General features: G+C 39.4%; 1 protein-coding gene across 1 annotated transcript in view; it reads right to left on the reverse strand.

Annotated features, from left to right (window-relative positions):
• Nucleotides 1–2,221: 2,221 nt before the first annotated feature.
• The window catches only part of LOC147718273 (nicotinamide N-methyltransferase-like), a 57,798-nt gene continuing 37,743 nt past the window's right edge, over nucleotides 2,222–22,276 (reverse strand). The window contains exons 3-4 of the mRNA XM_086966673.1: nucleotides 14,034–14,241; nucleotides 2,222–3,027 (exon numbers count right to left, since the gene is read on the reverse strand). Of these exons, the coding sequence (XP_086822799.1) occupies nucleotides 2,574–3,027; nucleotides 14,034–14,241 (662 nt within the window). The 3' untranslated portion in view covers nucleotides 2,222–2,573. The remainder of the gene's footprint in view (nucleotides 3,028–14,033; nucleotides 14,242–22,276) is intronic.

The following is a 22,276-nucleotide window of genomic DNA, read 5'->3' on the forward strand; positions in this document are numbered from 1 at the left end:
GGAACCGCGAGGGACAAGGCAGCATCACAGCCCTTGAAGCTCCAGTGTAATTCAAGATGTAGGATTACTGCCTGGAAACTGCAAGTGTTCTACTAAGCCAAACATGCTATGTTGATAAACAACAATGAATAAGCATATTAGTGAGTAGTTGATAAATAAAATGAATCATGATGAACTTTTGCTTCCCTCACACAACTTTCTTTATTGCATTTGGATGACAGAGTAATTATAAAATATTCTTCTGTAGCCACTCAGATAGATGGAAAGTTCTGTGCTCCATGTTAGGCTATTAGGTTCCAGTGACATCCTAGTAGGTCCTGTTAGTCACATTCCATGCATCATCACATTCTCCCATGCAAAAGAAACAGTTAATGGACGGAAAGTTTACGATGCAAACATTCACCCCCAGTCACAAGGATCTGGGTTAAATCCATAAGTATTTTGCTCACCATACCACCCCAGATTGGACTCAGCCATATGCAAATCAGTCTTGACCCTGTTTCTTGAGGGAACCGTCCTTCCTGAACTGCTGAGCCAGATCCTGACTCGACAGTAAACAAGCATCCTGGGACCGCTTTCAGGACATCACCTTTTATCAGCCAGGCTAGCTTGAATCCAGTGGTGTGGTGAGTATGGGACCCACATCTAGGCATATCCTTCCCACTTAGGAGACTTATGCAAATTAAACAGTTGATGGACAGAATGCTGACAATGCAAACATTCACCCCAAGTCACAAGGATCTGGGTTAAATCCATCAATCTTTAGCTCACCACACAACCCCAGTTTGTACCCAGCAATATGCCAATCAGTCTTGACGCTTTTCCTTGTGGGACTAGCCCAGCCCGAACTGCCAAGCCAGACCTTCCCAGGATCGGAAACAAGCATCCTGGAGCCAGTATCAGCCAGGCTAGCTTGAATCCAGTGATGTGGTGAGTGCGGGAGCCACGTCTGGGCATATCCTTACCACTTAGGGAGACATATGCAAAAGACAGAGTTGATGGACGGAATGCTGACCATGCAAGCATTTACCCCCAGTCACAGGGATCTGGGTTAAATCCATCAATCTTTTGCTCACCACACAACCCCAATTTGGACTCAGCCAAATGCAAATCAGTCTTGACCATGTTCCATGTGGGAACAGTGCAGCCTGAAATGCCAGGCCAGGTCCTCCCTTTGATCGGAAACAAGCATACTTGGACTGGTTTCTGGGCATCCCCCTTCATCAGCCAAGCTAGCTTGAATCGAGTGGTGTGGTGAGCACGGGACTCACGTCTGGGCATACTCTTCCCACTTAGGGTGTCATAAGCAAAAGAAACAGCTGATGGATGGAATGCTGACAATGCATACATTCACCCCCAGTCACAAGGATCTGGGTTAAATCCATCATTCTTTTGCTCACTAAAACACCCCAGTTTGGACCCAGCCATCACATTCTCAAAGTATCCTGGCTAAACATTCCTTGAACAACAATGTTCTTACAGCATCCTGGCTCCACATTCCACGCACCACCAGATTCTCACAACATCCTTGTTCAACACTCCTTGCATAATCATGTTCTCACAGTATCCTGAATTAACATTTCACTGCATGCCCACTCATCGAATGCATTGAAAGACGCTTAGTGTCACTGCATCATCTGGCTCCTTCAAAGAGGAAAAGCAGACATGCTTTATCACTATATATCTTTGTGACTTATTCTGTTTCTCTGGCCTAATTTGACTGGTTCCACATGTATCTGCAATATAAAATAAATCAATGTATTTTTAGAAAAGGAAATACCATGTGGATACAGGATAAACACACACTATCCTCAGGTGGACAGAGCACTCCCCAGAGGAGTGATACATGCTTGTATTAATGAAGGAAAATTACAGAGAGGCACTGCACACAAAGAAGAATTCCAGTTCATGGGATATTTGAAGTAAGCAAGTATATGTGTGTATGTGTGTGTGTGTGTGTGTGTGTGTGTGTGTGCTGCAAAACACTGAACATCAGAGCTATTAAGTGCTGCAACAGAATACATCTGTTTACCAGTAATCTCTACAGCTGTATTTTAATTTATAAAATGTGCACTGGGAAATGGTCATTAGTGGACAGAGGGCTGTATCCTAACATCCAATGGATGATATCTACATGCCATGTGAACCATCTATGATGCACATTTGAAGGCACACACACAGGGCTAGAACATTAAAGAACAAAAGACAAGAGCCATACATGTTTGAGAAAATGGAACATAATTTTATTGAATTACTGCATTATCATTTTCGGCTGCCAAATAGAATCAAATGCCAGGTCTAATTCATCACCCATTCCACCACTTTCCACAGTGAGCTACACTCCCATTTGACCTTTCAGCAAAGTATATTGGCGTTATCAGAAGCTGGCACAGCTAGGGTACAGTGCTACCAGCAAGTACAAAGCCCATTTGTCAAGTATTGAGAGGAGAGGTAGAAAGCAGAGCACCACAGGTGTCAGCAACAATGGGGTCAACACCCAGAGAAACAGAAGACATTTGATTCAGTACAGAGACAACCTATTCATTTCCTCTTTGTAGCTGATATGTCTACAATTATGATTCATAAGTAGAACAAACACATGTTTCTTTTCTTGCATGAACAAAAATAAAGCCTTCATAATCTGCCACGTCATACAATTGATTAACCATCCTAGGAAACACCTCCTGTTCCTCAATGACAAAGTGAGCATCTACTAGCGCTTTCCTGACAAAACTATCATCGATAGATAGATGGTGAAACTTAAGGCTACCTACCATGTAAAATGTCTGTTCGAGACAAGCTATCAATATTAAATGCCCTCCATTTTTTAACAGTGATGAGACATTTTTTAAGGCCCTGCAGAACTCCTCTTTATTTGGTGCATGAATCTCCAGACAATGAGATAACAGCAGGCAGTCAGCCTGTGGCAGGACAGTGGGACACAGCGGGTTACATTTGCTGACATCATGTTTGAGAACAAGTTTGATTTTCCTTTTTAACTTATTTAGCTTCTCAGTCCATTCTTCCCTAAAAATAAAGAAATAAACACAGTTAATATTCGTTTTATCTTTGCCCTAAACATGTTCTTTCATTTAGTGGGAAGTTTTTTTGAAAAGTAGTGTGTGTAAGAAAATATTCTGAGCCTGATGTACAAAGGTAAACTTCATGTCTGTGTAAGTTTGGGCGGAGAACTCCACACATAAACAGATAACAGGTATATCTGTTTTTTGCATGGACTACTTCACTCCTGCTGATGAGTCTCTGCACTAATAAATGTACTATTAAAATGAAATTTGGTGAATTTTAACAAGAATACACTTACACAAATATGTACGTTTACATTTGTGATTTAGGGCGTGTGTATGTTAGTGCTATATACACGTGCTACAAATATAGTAGATCAAAGTGCGCATTTTCTGATCTTACTCCTCTCCACTGAAGCATGTTGCACTGAGTTCTAAAGAAAATGTTTCTTTATTAAAGCATTAAAAACACCCATTAAAATACTTTATAAAAGAAAACACTTATGATTTTTCATCCCTGCTATGCACTTTGCCTCACCCAAATGGAGTTTGTATAGTAGTGTGTGATGCTGCAAACATCACAGTGACAAGTTTGATATCCCATGGTGTCTGCTCCACATAGGAAGGCAGATATACACACACATTCACATGTATACAAATGCACCACATACATGACATGCCCTCAAATATGGGGTTTTTGCTTCCAAGGTCCAAATTAGTTACTACTTCCTTAAGGAGACGCAGTAATATATACAACTTTAGCCAGCTGCAAAGTATGTTGGAGTCTTCACTAATCTCTTTAAGAATTTGGGCTAAAGTAATGGAGCCCCATCAAAATCCATGAAGTATATCAGAATATCATCAACATATGAAGATATCACATCTGTGTGTGATGTCCACCAGGAAGCTGCCCCATATTCCTTCTATCTATATTAATTTGATAGTGAGTGGCTTTTGGGAAGCAGTTTGAGTAGGTTCATAAGGTATTCACAAAACTGAATTTTGTTAGGATCTTGAAAAGGAACTTTCACTCCAGGGTGTCAAAACCTTTCTGAGTATGAGGACCAGGCAGGCAGAGAGGGGCCCGGAGAGTAGATCCTCCTTGAGCGTGTCAAGTCTTCGTATGTTCAGAGATGCATTCTATCTGGAAATAAAGCTACTTACCTCTGGGTTGATCAGCTAAGGGTGTTTAACATTCTCGATGTTTTCCAATGGTTTTATAATTGTATTTTATAACTGTTATTGGTCTATATGAATCAGTCTCTTCTGAGGGCATTTAAAGTGTAAGCATCGAGAATATTACGACTTCTGATTGCAAGCCCTCTGCCGCTGCTGCCTCATAGACAGTGGCAAGAAGATATGCAAGGTGTCAGCACACATTTTGTAAAACTCCACATGAAACCTTTTGGTGCCTGATCTTTCCTGTTGATAATTCTGATTTGACATCCTTCATAACTTTAATTGTGATAGGAGCAGAAATCTTGCCACACAATTTAAAAAGCATTTAGGGTTGTGGCAATGGGTGGGCATTACAGAAGTTCATTGTCTCCTCATCAGGGTGCTTGTGTCAGTTTTCAATCTGTAGTAGTAGAAATACAGAATTATGAGAATGTTTTTCTGGGTGTACACAAGGTCTCCTCATGTGGTTCTGACAGATTTTATATGGACATAGTTTCTCCGTCTTCATCAATATGGATCAGAGCAGTATTGGTGCTATAGTCGAAGCATCTTAGATTTTTTGTCAATGTTGCATCTTTCTGGTTGAGAGCGTGAAGGCATGCTTGAAGGACAGTCTCTTCGAACAGTTGCAGCTCCCTCCCAGGGCCTTGAGACCCTCACATGTATGTAGGTATGTTGTGAACTTTAAAAATGCTATGATTGATTGTTTGATTGATTGATCAGTCCTCGTTTAATTTTAGGTGAGTTTGATTGTAGATAGTCCTACTGAGTTAGTTGGAGGAGAGCAGACTATTTGATTCTTTTGCACATATAAGTCACAAGGGAAGGATTAAAACGGGTAGAGCCTGACACCAAAATTATGCTGTCTTCAGACTTCTATCAGGAACCATTTGACAAACAAATGTGAAGAAGTTTTAGCATGCTGTGTTGTTTGGAGCAGTGAAAGAGAACCATGTGACTTTATATTGTAGTGTCTGAGAAAGAGTTGAAATCTTGACCCGTAATCCACATAGCGTTGACCAACATTGCTAGCTTCAGAGATAGCAGGTTAAGGAAAGTGTTTTACGTTTAGGGTATCAATACTGTCTAGTCCAAACTGCCCACCACCAGGAAACATCTACCCTCCTAGTCTGATGTGACTAAGTGTGCAGCGAAGGATATACCCAGTCCTACACTAGTTTTGTCCGCTTCTGACATAGGCTGAGGAGGGGTTAATCTGGCACAGTTTACAATGGTCATAGGTCTTGCTGAGGGTACACCCATGTGTAAGCATTATTTAGTCTGGAATCCCTCATAAAGGGAGTGAAGTGTTAGCAGCACAACAATTAGTTGTGCTCCCCTAGACTCCCATGGTACAGTGTGTGTAAATTATGCGGTGAGTGGGGCCAGCAGGAGGAGAGCCTAGTCTTATATATAGAGGAGGCCATGGGGCTGATCAGGAAGTATGCAAGAGAGATCAAGAGTCTACCAGTGACATCTAGTAGTCAGCAGAAGTCACTTTAGCAGACCCAGTACTGGTAAGGTGATAGGATACAGTGAGGCAGAGCTTGACATTTTCTCTCTAGCAGGAGAGAAAACATTAACTTGAGGAAATGAGACCAGCCCAAACATGGTGGCACAAATACCTACAAGGATAAAGGGGAACGGTGTGAATCTAGAATCCCAAATGGATTGCCTCCATGTTTAGTGATGGTGATTATATCAACAAATGGTTTGCAGCATTTGAGAAGGCCTGCAAAAACAGGAGGAAAGGTCACAAGAGCTGGGGCTGTCCACTGTGTGAGTGATTTTCAATGAAGGGCAGAGATAAACTGCTGACCCTAATGAGGATGTAGATAAGTCCTATCAGCATATGAAGGAAACCTTGATATAAGGATTTGGACTCACCACAGAGGAATGTAGATTGAAGTGTAGGGGTATGCATAAAAGTCAACACCAGACATAAGTTAATTGTGTTGACTCTTCAGTCATAAAACTAGAAGGCTGGAAAAGGAGCAATGAGGTGGACCCCTATGATAGGTTGTATAATTTAATTATTAGCGATCACATTTTAACTAATTGTGACTCAGAGAATTTTGATCGGCATTTGGTGGATTACAAGTTGTCTTCTCCCAGAGAGCTGGAGAGGATAGCTGACAAATAGGTCAGACCCAGGGCATAGAGAAAGACCCATGATGAGAGTGACCAGAAAAAGGGTGCTCATACTTTCCAGCAAGAGAAGGAGGTGAGCAACAAACACCATAAAAAGAAGGAGTTAGGTAAAGGCCACAACATTCTTTCAAGGAGAGTGGGTCCCCTCCTTAACAGAGGGGAGACCGCACACTTCATCTTCCTGTACCTCTCAACCACCTTTAATACCATCTCTCACTGCAATCTATGCAAAAGACTTTGTGACTCCGGCATCCTTGACAAAGCACTGGAATGGCTCCGCTCCTTCCTCTTTGGACGTATACAGCGAGTCAGACTACCTACGGTCCTCTCAGAACCCACAGAGATCAGCTGTAGAGTGCCTCAGGGCTACTCCCTTTTCCCAGATCTTTTCAAGATCCACATGCCCCCACTCGTAGCCATCCTCAGGAACCATGGACTCAACATCATGACCTATGACAATGACACCCAGCTGATTACTCCCTCACCAACTATCCGTCAGTCACCAAGAATAAATATCACTACAGAATAGAGGCAGTCGCCATCTGGGTGAAGAACAGCTACCTCAAGATGCCGTAAGCTCAATTCAGAGAAGACATAAGTTATCATTAAGCCCTGTCAGTTTACTTCTAAACATGGAGAAGTAAAAATCTACAGGACTGAGGTAGAGGCTCAGCGAGAAACAGATGCCAGTGCCACTATGGTGACAGGTAGACAATGACGCTTGGGCCAATAGTACAAGACTTGGATTGAGAACCATCAACCTTTTAGCAAGAGAGGAAGGAACAGCAGCCAGAACAAAGCAGCCTGGCAATACAATATACACTATGTCTGTAGGCAGCGTATCTACAGAGCGTATCTTCAGGTAAGAAGGAGTATTGTTACGGTAAGAAGGACCAATATCTCAAAATGAGCAGGGATTGATCAGGAATAAAGTTAATAAACATTTAATGACCAGAAGGCATTCCTGTGGATAAGAGCAGTTTTTCAGACATCGCAAGTGTGGTGAGAAATCATCCTCTAGATAACCTCCCAATATTTGGGAATGAGGTCTACTCTCCAGATTTAAAATCGAAACAATAACAAAAGAGAAAAGTCTAGTATTAACAAAAAAAGAAGACAAGGAAGTCAAGATGTATTTTTTAGATGTTTTGTGCCTAGTGTAAATACATTTAAATAGTGCAGTGTACATAGCACAGATACTCGTGGAAGACATTAGCATTGACTTGTGACTGAATGGTGAGTGGTAACAAAGATAGAAAACAAATTCAACTTTAAGGTCAAACTTTAATTTCACAGTGACTAATCAATGGTATCTAAGTCAGCAGTGGATGGTTCCAGACCTTTTCCTGAAAAAACATTTGCCATTCAAATCTCCTGCTGTAAGTGAAGATGCAACTTCCTGCAAGTGTTAGACCTGTGAGTCTTATTGTGGTCTTCCTCGGTCCTTTTGTCTATGTACCTCAAGTTTTTGCTGGACTCATTTTGTTGGCGCCAGGACCTGGCCACTGCTGCTCAGTCCTCTAATCATGGTGTGATTTGCATATACCTGATTGGCATGTATAGTTTACATATAAGTCCCTTTTAGAGTGGTTTACCATATACCCAGGGCCTGCAATTTAAATGCTACATTTGTAGTACTGCATTAATACTACCAATGTGCTACAGAATGCAGTTGTCAATGCCGAGATGCTCCTTTGTCCCCCATATCTTTATCTGTGCGAAGTCTTAGACATAGATTTGACTTTCAGTAGTAAATGTGCTGGATAAATAGGGGAGTGCTGGAAAACAGGAAATGCCTGCTGCAAAATTGGAGGGGTTAAGGAAGGAGTAAATAAAGGTTAATGGGGGGATATGTCATAGTCACAAAGTACAACCCAAAACTGAAAACATTTACTCCAACAAAGAGCTGGAGTGAGTCCAGCACAAACAATGATCAACCGCTTTCTGTAAGACCCTTAAAATAAAGGGACTTAAAATAAATCCCCATAGGAAATATTGTGAAATTAAATTCAATGTTTAAACTAGTTTAAAATAAAGATGGTTAATGTAGTTTCTGACAAATTACTTTTTATAACTACAAGCGATATTTGCTCTTTGCTAACTTCATGAGTTTGTCCTACTGTCACAATAAAGCAATCCCAAATTATATTCACAGTAGTGTGCTCCAGCCAACGGGGTTGGAGAATGTACACCAACAGGAGAGTCGCGGTGGAGTCTCATCACCACTGATATTTTTCCTCTGTCCCTCAGCTTTATGTCCAACAACCTGAGCCTGCCTGGATCTGACATTGACTCCTGAGCTGGCATCCTCGGTGACCTTCACCAACACATTGCAGATTTGTTGAATAGTTTTTTTAATAAATACCGAGACCCAACACTATGGTCAGCTCCTGCCTTGAAATTTTCGGGGTGATTCGACAAGCGGGGGCGGAGAAAAAAGGTGGTCCCAAAATGTGTTTTCCCCATGTAATTTTCCATAGGAAACTTTAGACACAGCTACTGCTGAACGAAATTACACCAAATAGATAGCCCTTGGTTCAGAAAGAGACCATTTTGTTAAATGGTGTAAATGCAACAAGTAGTTTGCTATATATTAAAGGAAAAATAACTTTATATATCTGGGCAGAGCCTAACCACATATCTCATTGTGAGATCTGATTGGCTGTCAGCACTTCATCCTAAAATTGCTGGCAGCCATCTTGGGACCAACATACATGACAGCACCCCCTTGAAATGCATTGTAGTGAATAGAAGGTTTTGAGGGTCACCAAAAGGAGAACTATCAATTGTACTAACCGACTTTAGTTACATTATAAATCATTTGTTGATGGTACCATACTCATTTTAGGAATTGTGTGTGAAAAGTCTTCTGCTGGGATATTATGAATCATGTTTGAGAGAAAACTATTTTCTCATACTTTTCCCACAGATGTTTGGAAGGTGATCTAGAAGCTAAAAGGAGAGCATATTTTCGGTAAATTCACATTATCTCTCTCAGTCATGTGAGAAAAAAGTATGACATTCTCAGCAAAACATGTACATCCAACAAGGACAGAAACTACTCCCAGGATTCCTTGCAACCCCTTAACTCCTAACACTAGTCTCAGTGGACCAGGAATGCCCCCTCCTTTCCTACAAATTATGTTTAAATAAATCATACAGTATACCATATTATATATCTTCGCGTGCTGTATATGATCATTTATACCAACATAAAGACACATTTGTATATATTTACCATTATTTGAAAATGTACTTTAAATGTAAATGTTTATATATAATCCCTCAACACCACAAGGAAGCAGAGCACACACAGGATTCCAAGAAGCTGCAATTTATTTAAAAGCCTCTGCATTTGGCATGACGTGTTTTGTAATTAAACTTCCTCAGATGCCGCCAAGATTTGCAAGTTATTTCCCTGCCCACCTTTTTAAACGCCATGCGCCCCCTGCAATAGGCTGAGGCACCGCTGGCGTTGATGCCTAGGGAAAGCCCGAACCCAAGAGTCTGAGTCTGTGCAGAGCAGGCATCAAAACTGGCACCAGTGGTTGGTCTCTGCTCTCTTTTATTCATGTTGGTCTTGATTTTCTTGTGTGGGCGGTATAGCAGCTCCCCAGGTCCCTTACTTCACTGCTGAAACCCGAGTCAGGCAAGAAGACACTGCTTGAGTAAACAATGCATTCCAACAAAGTTGTAGTCCACTGATTCAATGGCTGGGCAGATTCCGGCTATGCAGCATTCAGGCGTTACTAAAATGTTTTTAGTTTCCCCAAAGTTGCCACAGAATTCGCCGGATGTTTGGGGGGTGGGCACTCCATAGGTGCTACTACCTGCACCTCAAACATCCACTCCACAGTCCCTCAATATATACATACATACACGCATATATACATACATACATACACGCAAATATAAATACAAATGTATCCATGCATATATACACATTAGGGGTGGGCAGTCAACTCTGCTCCTCCAGCAGAGTTCTCAGGGATTTGCTCATTATGAGCTGTGCTTGGAGCATGGAGTTCTGGAAAAACTTTGGCAACCATCACGTGGTGGAGTTTTTACTTGCATACTTCTCAACATCGTTAAGTTGGCAAGAACAATCAGATAGACTGCCTCTTGGTGAGATTTCTCAATGTGGGTGATTGCAGCAAGTCACCAATGCTCGCTTTCAGAAAGCTGCCGCTCACTTTGAGAACGCTTCAGCTCTGTTAGAAAATCTACTGCAGTGACGGAAAGAAGCAGCACTCGCTGGCACATTTCCTGGTCCCATTCATGCTAATTTTACAAAGTGGGACAAGCTCCTGCCACCAAAGATCAGTGCATGCAGTCTGCTGTACCGAACTCTGCTGCTCGCGTAAATTGTAAAGTGTTTAGGTAAATGTGTGGAAGTCCACAGAGTGAAACTCCATGAGTTCCACCCACCTCAAATACACATCTATGTACTTGTATCTGGATCACAGATTACCAGAATGTGTTGCACTTCAATGAGCTATGCATTTAAAAAAAAAACACCAGATCCTACATGCTCAGCTTGGACTTTTGTTGTTTTGTCGCTAATTATGTATTCCAACCACTTGCACTTGTACACACCAAATGTTATATGTGATGAAACTGGCACAATCTAGAAGATTTCTGAGGGCTTCAACCACTTTCTCCTGTCTTTTTGTGTCGGCCATAAAACACACAAACAGGATGAAAAATGAAAAACAAATAAACAGAGGCAGGGAAAACTGTACTAAAATTGAAAAGAATTGTTAAGGGAAGGGAGTGGATCTGGAAATAACAGGATGGAGCTGGATGGATTGTGGAACACAAGGGAACACAACCAGTTATTATTCACAATGGCGCCATGCGTGTGTCGCACATCAAGCAATGTTGCACTATTTTTTATTTAAAAATTTACATTTGCATCTTTTCTTTTGCCAGAGATATTGCAAATTATGTGAAATTTTGCATTCATTTTTATCATTTTTTTCCAGCTTTATTTATATGATTTTCTCACAACTAATTTAGGAAGGACCTAAAAACCCTTCTTTTCTTGCACAAAGTCGATATTTAGATTTTGTCGGGCCTGATTTTTACTTTTGCAGGTGAATCATTTCCTGTCAATGGAGTATTTTAAACCTGCCATGGCTAAGATATTTTACATGAAACATTTAGAGATGTCTGCTTCCCCAGCTGACATCTCTCTCATTTATGCAAACTGCTGTCACAGCTTTTCCTGTAAATGCACTGATGTTTAGATGGATAGCTCTGTCAACATGATGTAGTTGTACATCACACCTTCAATTTTTCAATTGAAAAACAAAATCGCAAAACAAAATTTAGTTTTTGAGCAAAAAAATTAATGACTTAATCAACATGGGAATTTTCTATTCTCAGACCAAATTTTAACAATGAAGCAACTGTGGTGAGATCATTTTTTGTTGAAAACATACATTTGCAAGTTTTCTTTTCCTGCTCAGATTCTGACATTTCACACTGCCTGAAATTTATATTTTTCTATGAAATTTTGAAACAAACAGGATATTGCCCCTTCAATCAGCATTTCACATATCTGATCTTTGGGGTTTCCTTTAAGACTCCTTCCTCTTGACTTATAAGTCAAAAGGAAGTCACTTTTACGTCACCTTTAAGACTTGTTGTAGAGTATCTCACTTTATATGGATTTTTAAGGTCCTATTTAGTAGAATCAATTATTGAAAATATCTACTTCTTTGAAACTGTGAAGCAATCTGAACTATCGAAATATTGAAATATGTGTAACATTGTGTAGTTTAGTTCTATATTCTCAATGGGCTCTGCGCATTTGCATACTATATCCTATAGATTTGACGTACGACTTAGGTCAGCAGGTCTCTATCGAATATACTAAACTTATTTGTGTGTGCCAGCTAACTCAGAGGTCACTAGAAACGTTCTCGAATACACTAGAAGGGATTCATTTCTGACAACCACATAAACATGACAACTGTGTTTCCCAAGAATATGAAATATATCTCTCAGGGTTGCAGAAACAATAGATAACTAGTTCACTAAGTCAATTGTGCATGCTTCATTTCTGCAGAGTTGCAGAGAGATAGTGAGACGGGCAATTTTCAATCAAAAGGTTTATTGAAAAGTCTTCTTTCTCTTGCAAGAGAAGTGAACTACTACAATTGTTAGGCAGACTGCAAAGTTTAATGCGCACAGCGTAAACAGTAACATGAAACAATACTGTAAGAGCATTGTATGGTTTCTAAGTCATATAAAAATACATACATGAATAACATAGACTAAAATACTCAACTGGTGCTTCTAAAGTACATCTACCCCAATGTACCTAACCTAAGTCTAGTACGAGGGAAGAAGTAAGTATTGTTTAGCATAGGTTTAGTTTTTGTCAAGAATCTACCAAACGTTTCTCTGGGTTCTATTCAGCTCTATACCTTAGAATGAAGACGGTCTGGTGTCTCAGGAACTTGATTTCCTAACAACCCGCAAGAGGAGCTGGAAACACTGGAGCTGGATTCTCAGCATCTTCCTGATCAGTGTGTCAGCTGGAGAATCGGCTTCCTTTGGCACTTGCTGTATCGAGCTGCGTCGGGCAAGTAGGTCTTCAAACTGCTCCGAGCCACTGTATCTTGCTATAGCAAGTGAAGGTATATTTATACCTTGAAGGTGTTTAGGAATGCCGTTGTTTGACGTAAAGTCGGGCATATGAACGTCATAAATTAACCCCTAGGGAATAGTTATTCATTGTAAAGTAACTGAGTTCTTAGAGAAATCAATATTCAAGCAAGGGGAAGTTCCCTAACGGCTTAAGCTGGTTTTCCAGGAAATCGTTGTGACTTTTGGTGAACGGATGGACGTATCCATGCCTGTTATTGAGAAGCATGGGCTATGCCTAAATAAGGGCTGGATTTCTATGACTATATAATTTATATAAGGTCAACATAAATTGTACCTATATAAGGGCATCAATCACGAAAATTCAATCGGAGCCTAAAATGCCATACAACAATTTGACCTACAGATTTGTTATGTTTCTGACAAGAGGCTAGTGGTGTTCACTAGTCACATTCCAATTACAGTTAGGTTGCCTTCCTTCTGCTTATCAAAAGATCTTGTGGAAGTGACCACATAAAATACCTTTTAGTGTGATATTAGAGAGAATAGTCTAGTATTCTGGCAGATACTTCAGCAGCTGTATCCAAGCTGTTAGGCAGGCATATACACATCAATATAATATTACTATCTTAGATTCTATTTACCTATATTAATATTGCTGATTTAGGTTGAACTCTATAATCCACAGGAGGATTTTAACTCAGCTGCTTTTCTTGTAGGTCATTTGTAAATTTCAACGATATCTTTCTGTAATATGTAATCCTTGCTTCTCTGAATTGCATACTCCTATTCTTAGGGCATATTTTAGGCCTGTTGAAGTCTTTTCCCTCCGATATGTATCTGGTAATGGCATATAACCTGGTCAAACATTCCAAACAACTTAGAGATCTAAAGATAAAAAGCCAAAAAAAAAGGCATTGTAAACTGGTTTATTTTAACAATATTAATAGTAGGGGATAAGAACCTTTTTCATAATGCTATGACTGTTACACTATGGGCTAAGATCATTGAAAAAGAAAGTACAGATAAGCATTTGGAATACACAGATTAGTTTGAAAGACATACCCACTGCCCTCAATTTCACAAATCATCTTTGCTGCGTGACTCCAGTCGAAAGCCCCAGGCATATTTGTCCTCCACTTTTCTGCCTCTGAGATGCCCTTATCAGTTGGGCAGGATAAAATGATGTCTGTGAAATACTCACAGGATGGAATAGCCCATTGGACGAAAGGGCAATTGGCCATTATCATCAGCTTCTCTCCCTTCACAACACCTGGTAAGGAAAATGTTCAATTATTGAAGCTCTTTCAAAAGTAAAAATAAATTCTAATTTTAATAAAATGTTGGGACCAGTTCATGCATCATCTGTAAATTGTCAACATTGATCTACAACTGTATAAAAAGAGTCGGGAAACAATGAACATAAAACATCTTTAATCTACATCATGGCACATTGACTACCTCTTGGCAGTCTCTGCAATACTCCCCCATGTGACACATTGTTGTTATTATGGAAGGTGACCAGTTAATGGTGCAAATCAGGCTAGGCGTAGGTTGTGTTTGTCCCCGCATCCATGAACATTCAGTCCACAATGTAGATACAATCACAATAGAAAAAGACACTTCAGGGACATATCAGAGCATATTGGAACGATAACGAGGCTTTGGTTCCATTGGCTCAGTCACTGTGGGCAGCCAGTGATGCTCCTCAAAAAGACCTCATGCTTGGGAGTGTCCTAAATTAGGAGGCATGTTTGGGCAAAAGATATGGAAAAGCAGACAGGGATCTCACCGAGCAATACAGTGCTCAACTGATACCCGAGCTACATGGTCAGTGGATATCAGAGAAGTGTGCTTAATGCTGTCCTCATCATGCAGGCAGAGTAGGTGTAGATCAAGTGACAGCAGCAACATTATGACTGTGGGTAGAAGGCGGGATAGCTGCTTACTTTTCAATTATGCCGGAGAAAATTGATTGTAGCCTACAATTGCAGCCATGCCGAATATCATAGAAAGGCTGGCAACACATCAACGTGAGATGGTTGAGAATTATATTATTAGTCTCTAGAGCTTGGAGATACAAAACAGAAGATAAAGATCTTCTAAAGCAGCTGGGCCTCCCTTCTCAGTCACACAAGAGTAGTTAACAGCTAGAAGGTACGCTTAGGTAAAAGGAAATACACCACTTCAATTATGTAAACCTCTGGGGTAGGATGGCTTCCCTGGCCATGGGACTGGTTAGAAGCACTTGCTCAACACCCTACTGATGTGCTTTAAAGAGGGAGGATCTATAGCCTGCCCTAAAGCATCTGTCTAAAAACTCCATATTTTCACTCCTTTGCAAAAATGAGAAATATCCTCGGGAATGTAGTAGTTATCACCTCATATTCATTGATTAACAATGACCACAATATCCTAGACGGAATCAGATACCATCGCTAATCCATGACTCACAGGTGAGGTTTGTTTCAGTCCGAACCTACAGAACAAAGTTAAAATGTTGGCCCATCTCCACCAGAATGAAGCACTGTCAGTATCTGTGATTGCAGAGACGGCTTTTAACGGTGTTGTGAAGTGCTTTCCTTTTAGGACTTTGGAAAAGGTTGGCCTATCTCATGATAGAATCACTAAGGATAAATGGTTATATTATATCTCAAAATCACAGATGAGCCAATGTGTCTTCTCATCATGCACATTTCTAGCTGGCAAGTGAACCCTTCAAGATTTCCCACTGTCAAGCGTACTTTTTCTGTTGGCAATCAAACCAATTCATTGCAATGAGGTAATAGTGGCAGGAATGTGATCTTCATCATAGCATTACCTTATCGTATAATGTTGATACTAGGACTGATGGTGATTCAGTACTGGGTGAAACGAGCAACCAAGGGTGTCACTAACTTTGTCCATTGCTAACTGCATCACTAGCATTAACCTCTTCCTCAACAAAGGGACATATATAAATATTTGGATCATAATTTCCCCAATAACATACTAAGATTGGATACCCAGAGCACATTTTTTGGGGCTGACAAATTACCCTTTTTATTTTTTATTCTTGAAATTTTCTTTTATAATGCATTCACATACAGAAGAAAGGCTTTGAGGGGGCAGAGCTTGCCGCATCTAAGATGATCATCTGATAGACCTCTGTCAAGCCCAACCATGCAGATGTAAAGCACGGATTAGTTCCACCGCTATTTGGGAAAGGAGTGATGGTGGAATCATTCCATTCCATTTCATTTATTTAATTTCATTTCATTGATTAGTCTTTATTTCGACCAAACTGATCATAAAAGACAAGAAATATTAACATCATCACAAAAAGCATGTATAAAAATCATTTCTCATCAAAGACTATACATATGGATCACTGAAATTATATTGACCTCAAAAATATTGAGTTGCCATAAAATCGTTGACAAAATATTGATGGACAAAATATCGACTGGCTATCTTTAAACAGGTAAGTACTAAAATATCGACTCTAAAATATCGAGTTACTAAAATATAGACTGTAAAAAATATCGTTTTTTTTAAATGTCTTTAAATTAAGTTAAAACTAATGTAGTAATAAATATGTTTATTATAAACTTACTTAAAATTATTAAATTAATGTTATTTTAAAAATTATTTATTTTAAATTAAAAAAATATATAAAAAACATAATACATATATATGTATATATATATATTTTTAAATAAACAAATATAATAATTTTACCGTACCATAGCAAAATAGTTAAAATTTATTGTAACAACTGTAGTGAATTATACAATAGCTAAAGCATTGGATAGCGTAGGGGTAAAATTTACTATTCCCACTCCAGTGGGTGCAACAGTAGGGAAAGCGTTGGATAGCATAGGGGTTAAAATTACTATTCCCACTCCAGTGGGTGCTACAGTAGGGAAATCGTTGGATAGCGTAGGGGCTAAAATTACTATTCCCACTCCAGTGGATGCAACAGTAGGGAAAGCGCTGGATAGTGTAGGGGTAAAGATTACTATTCCCACTCCAGTGGGTGCAACAGTAGGGAAAGCGTTGGATCGCGTAGGGGTTAAAATTACTATTCCCACTCCAGTGGGTGCTACAGTATGGAAAGCGTTGGATAGCATAGGGGTTAAAATTACTATTCCCACTCCAGTGGGTGCAACAGTAGGGAAAGCGTTGGATAGCGTAGGGGTTAAAATTACTATTCCCACTCCAGTGGGTGCAACAGTAGTAAAAGCGTCGGATAGCGTAGGGGTTGAAATTACTATTCCCACTCCAGTAGGTGCAACAGTAGGGAAAGCGCTGGATAGTGTAGGGGTAAAGATTACTATTCCCACTCCAGTTGGTGCAACATTAGGGAAAGCGTTGGATAGCGTAGGGGTTAAAATTACTATTCCCACTCCAGTAGGTGCTACAGTAGGGAAAGCGTTGGATAGCGTAGGGGTTAAAATTACTATTCCCACTCCAGTGGGTGCAACAGTAGGGAAAGCGTTGGATAGCGTAGGGGTTAAAATTACTATTTCCACTCCAGTGAGTGCAACAGTATAAAAAGGCAAAACTTCATAATTAATTACAATTTATAGAAAAATTAGTACCAAGTATATTTTTGTTCCTATACCAATAACTTTTATTTACCAATTATTTTTAATTTCAAGGACAATTATTAATTATTTAAACAATTTAATTAATTAACTTAATTAATTAATTAATTATTGATTTACTTCCCACCCTATTCCCCTATAAACCCACAACCCACTACTGAAACTAATTTACTATAAATTCATTATTTATCAATTAAACAATTATTATTAATTACCAATTATTTTTTATTTAATTACCTATTAATAATTATTTTACAATTAATATTAATTTACATAATTAATTAATTCTATTTAAATTACCTCCCACCCTATTCCCCTATAAACCCACTACCTGCTACAGATTTATATTACACAATTATTAAAAATTAGTAAAAACTTACCTTATTTTCCTTTTTATTTTGTCTATATTCTATCTAGTCGATATTATGTCAAGTCTATATTTTTGATTTAATATTTTGGCTATTAATATCGATATAACGCGATATTTTTGTAGTCGATATTATGTCTTGTCGATATTTTGTCTAGTCTATATTTTTTCCTCGATATTATGTCCAGTCTATATTTTGGATTCGATATTATGTCTGTTTACATATACAGATGTTATGGTAATACATGTTAAAAAGACAAACAATGTTAATATCTGCTAGAACAAGTAATTAATGTATGTCCCCTAGTACAGTAAAAAATGTAAATCAATGCAAGCTATAAAAACAATTCATAAAATACTCTTCACCGGCTGGTCAGCGGTAAAACAAATATAAGAGATATATAAATATAGAAAATAATGTGTAACAGGACTTGAGAAATAAGCAGAAGACAGTCATTTGCTAAACACTATCACAGTCTATTTATTTTTTATTTTTTTTCCTTATCCCAAGAACTTCGCTATAGCAATCACAATTGCCTCTTGTGTACTTGTCTTTAATAGTCTCAGTGCAGTAGCACTCGACCTAGTACCCAGCTTCTGACAGATTGGGTTGAGCCATTTGCTCTGCGAAGAACAGAGTGATAGGCCAGCAAATAGTATCTGGGGGATTGTTTCATCCGTACTCTGACAGAATAGGCAATATCTTGAGAGTGGTGCCAGGTTTTCGTGAAGACTTTGGTCCGTAACGTTCCTATGCAGAACTGAAAATAACTATCAAAAGGTATGGTTATAAAGTCCCAAAAATCTTCATATAATGGTTCTGGCTTCTGATCCAAGATGGTACTGGTCAAAGTAGGAGCTTTAGAATGACTCAGAATACCAGATTTGATCATGGGCCAATGCCCATCTTTAAATACTTTTTTTGAGGGAAACATATTATGTACCGGATCTTACCAAAGATGCATCATGCCCGTATTCACCATGGATCTTTTAACCTATTGTAGCCATCTCATCTTATGGGAAATGTCAGCTCCTCTGATGTATTTGAGAGCTACGGCAAAATGGGCTACTTCCGGGTTAGACCAGAGTCTTATCCAATAGGCCAATGGTTTAAACCCAGCAACCTCTGTCAGAGAATGGAATCCCAGATCAAAATATAAGGGAGAAAGAGGGGTACTTCGGGGGAGACCAACCAGGCCAGATGGTGAAATCATGAAACAGATTAGTCATTGCTAACTGCGTGATCAGGCTGGATTATCCTAAGCATCCTGTGCTTAGAGGAGAGCCCAAGGGATGCTGAGTTTGAAAGTCAAGCTTCCCAGGTATGGATGTTGTGTTTCCTGTACTCCCAATGACTCAGGTGGTAAATCCTGGTGCTGCTGAGTGGACTGCCAAGTCTTTTTTACTTATACAATCTCCTGTGAGGAGCCAGAGGTGATGGGAACACCCTAGAAAAGATGACAGGAGCATTAAATACAATCCCACCCTAAGATGAATCTGGGACCTTTTTTGATACCCTGTGGAACCACCAAACTGATGTGGAGTAGTTGAATCTTTCCAGGTAGCGGCATTGCTGGCCTTTCAGGAACATGGCAGTTTATTGTTACTGTGTCACTGAAAACCTTTGAGGGCACCATGTTGGTTTTGTTTGTTTAAATGCTGTAGAAGTCCAAGGCCATTGGGATGGAGAGGTCACTTCCTTTGGCATTACCAGTGCTGAATCAGCAAGGACTGCCAATGTGTCTGCTGATGGAAACAGCTACATTAAATTCTCCAAAACCTTCAAACATTTTCCTGATTGCCAATGATCATGACTTAGATCTCATTATTAACACAGTCAGTGGACTGTGGACAGGGTGACAAAAAAGAAACTCAGTAGGGTAAGTCCTACCATCTGTGGGATATCCCAGTAACCAACGGAAGAAATGGCAGGTAGAGATCCCCTTTCCTCCCTATATTACCAAGAAAAACCTATGTAATGATAAATGGGTTATCTTAATTTATATGTAGATCCTTTCTTGCTGTAAATAAAACAATAGAAACGTAATGGTAACACTTCTTTGTATGTATAACATTGTCTACTAAATGAGATAATATAATCTGAAACCAAGCGCATGATAAAAATTTAAGAGATTTGATGGGCCTTGGGTTCATGATACAACAAGAAACTAAATATCACCAGAACTCAACAATTATGAATCAAGCCTCTAAGCAAACATCTGTACACATATAGCTATCTGGACTTACTCAGAATCCTCCGAACTAACACCCATCCCCTTTTTGCATTTTCTGTAGTCAAATTTGAGGGGCATATCTAGTGTATATGGCGAGTGGAGATTATCCCGTGGTTACAAGAGTGGTCATATTTTTTCCTTGGGGTAGTATTTTTTATTTATTTATTACCAATCATACCACTGCTGTGCCTATCCTAGATATGTTTGATTTTCTCTTCTCTAACTTAACTGTTTTTATTTTTAACTTTAATATGAACCGTGAACGATTATTGTGGTTGTTATTATATCTACTGTCTTAGTTATACTTTTATGGCATGATTGCCAAAATAAAGTTATTTGAAGTGAATGTTATTGTATACTTACTTGCATTCTATTTGTAGTCAGTCTTTTTAAGCAGACGTTTACATTTTTACAGTATATTAGGCATTCAGTCAGTAAAATCTCCTCTACCACTTCCGGAATCTCCAGCCAAAACAGGGATTCCTTGGAAGCAGTGGTTTGATGCGTGCAAAATATATTTCAGGTGATTGGTGCATCATGCTTCAGGGCAGAAATGAAACACTAATGAAACACTTTCTACGACTTCATTCACTGGGATTTAATAGGTAGGAAAGGTGTCAACTAGTTGAGGTAGAAGAGTTAGATAAATAACAGAAGTTTTTCAAAAAGTTAGAAGAAAGATTGGATATCCAACCTAATTTTGTTGCACTCGCCAGTTCTTTAAAAAAGAACTTACACAGTCTGAGAGTGTTAACGCACACATGTGCAAGTTGAGCAAATTGTAGTCTAAAAGTCAATTTGAGGAATTCACAGACCAATTGATTAGAGATTGGTTCATTGGTATTTGCTCAGGCAAACTCATTCAACAAAAAATATTCACTATGGGTAATCCATCATTGGAAATGGTTGTTAAGGTCGCCAAGAGTACAAAATTGGCACACATATATCTTAAGCAACTGAATGCACAAAAACATTGAATGGGAGTGTGAATGTGGTTCAAGGTAGTTTACCGGTACAAACAGATGTGAAGAACAGTGAAACATATGTTTTAAGTGTGACAGTAGCCCACGCGGTAGAGGAGGAAGAGGATGTCAGGCTAGAAATGTCACTTTCTGCAAATGTTCAAAAGTTGGACACTTTGCTAAAGTGCACCAAAGTTTCAGTCTAACTTGACAAAGTGAGAAGTGTGGTTGAGGAGGAGTTCTAAGCGGAGAGAAATCAGCATATCATAAAAGAATTCCAGGATATAATTTGGGTTGTAACAAAGGATAATATAGCTAGAGGGGATCCCAATAGTTCTGTAGCTCCATAGATATATGCCCTAGTGTTCACATCTCTTCGTAGGCTCAGGTGCAAGGTCTATGATTATTACAACTGATTTGTTTCATAAAACACAAGGTGACAGGAAGTTTTCCCCCTAAAGGGACTCCTATATCCTATGAAGGTTTGAAGATTGATTTTGAAGGCTTTATCAAAGACATATTGAAGTTCAATGAGCGCAGAATGCAAAGTAAGGTTTTTTTGCCTCAATGTGTCTTACAATCAGGGATCATTGGATTAGTGTCAAACCTGTGAGTAAGTTCTTGTTTAAGAGCTACCACTATTCGACTTCATTGAATAAGAGTTTCTCTCTCTCTTTTCATCAGATCTAGGAAAAATTCTAGGACTCAAGATCAGATCAGTACCGTTCAGTGTAAGGAATGCTCTAGAAAAAGAGTTGGCTAGCTTGCAGAACAGGTGCATGAGCGAATCTGTTGAGGCAAGTTTGTGGTTATCTTGATTGGTGATGGCCTACAAACACAATGGGGTACGCAACATTGTTTTGATTCAAGAAGTCTTAATAAGAAAATATGGGTTGATTATCACTCAAAAAGAACATTAGTTAGAATAACTACACCTCCATCAATGACAGCCGGCCCACCATCATCCCCTGGACCCCTGTCACCACTAAAGATATCAACAAAACCATTAAGAGCACTTACTCAGGAGCCCCTATGGACTCCTGCCCTCTACACATCTTCCACAGAGCCGGGGCTGTTATAGCACCTGAGGTACGATGGACCATCAATGCCTCCTTTGAATCGAGCACCTTCCCAGATGACTGCAAGTGCGGAGAGA

The sequence above is a fragment of the Lissotriton vulgaris genome, chromosome 4_1, assembly GCF_964263255.1.
Source record: "Lissotriton vulgaris chromosome 4_1, aLisVul1.2, whole genome shotgun sequence".
Lineage (NCBI taxonomy): Eukaryota > Metazoa > Chordata > Amphibia > Caudata > Salamandridae > Lissotriton > Lissotriton vulgaris.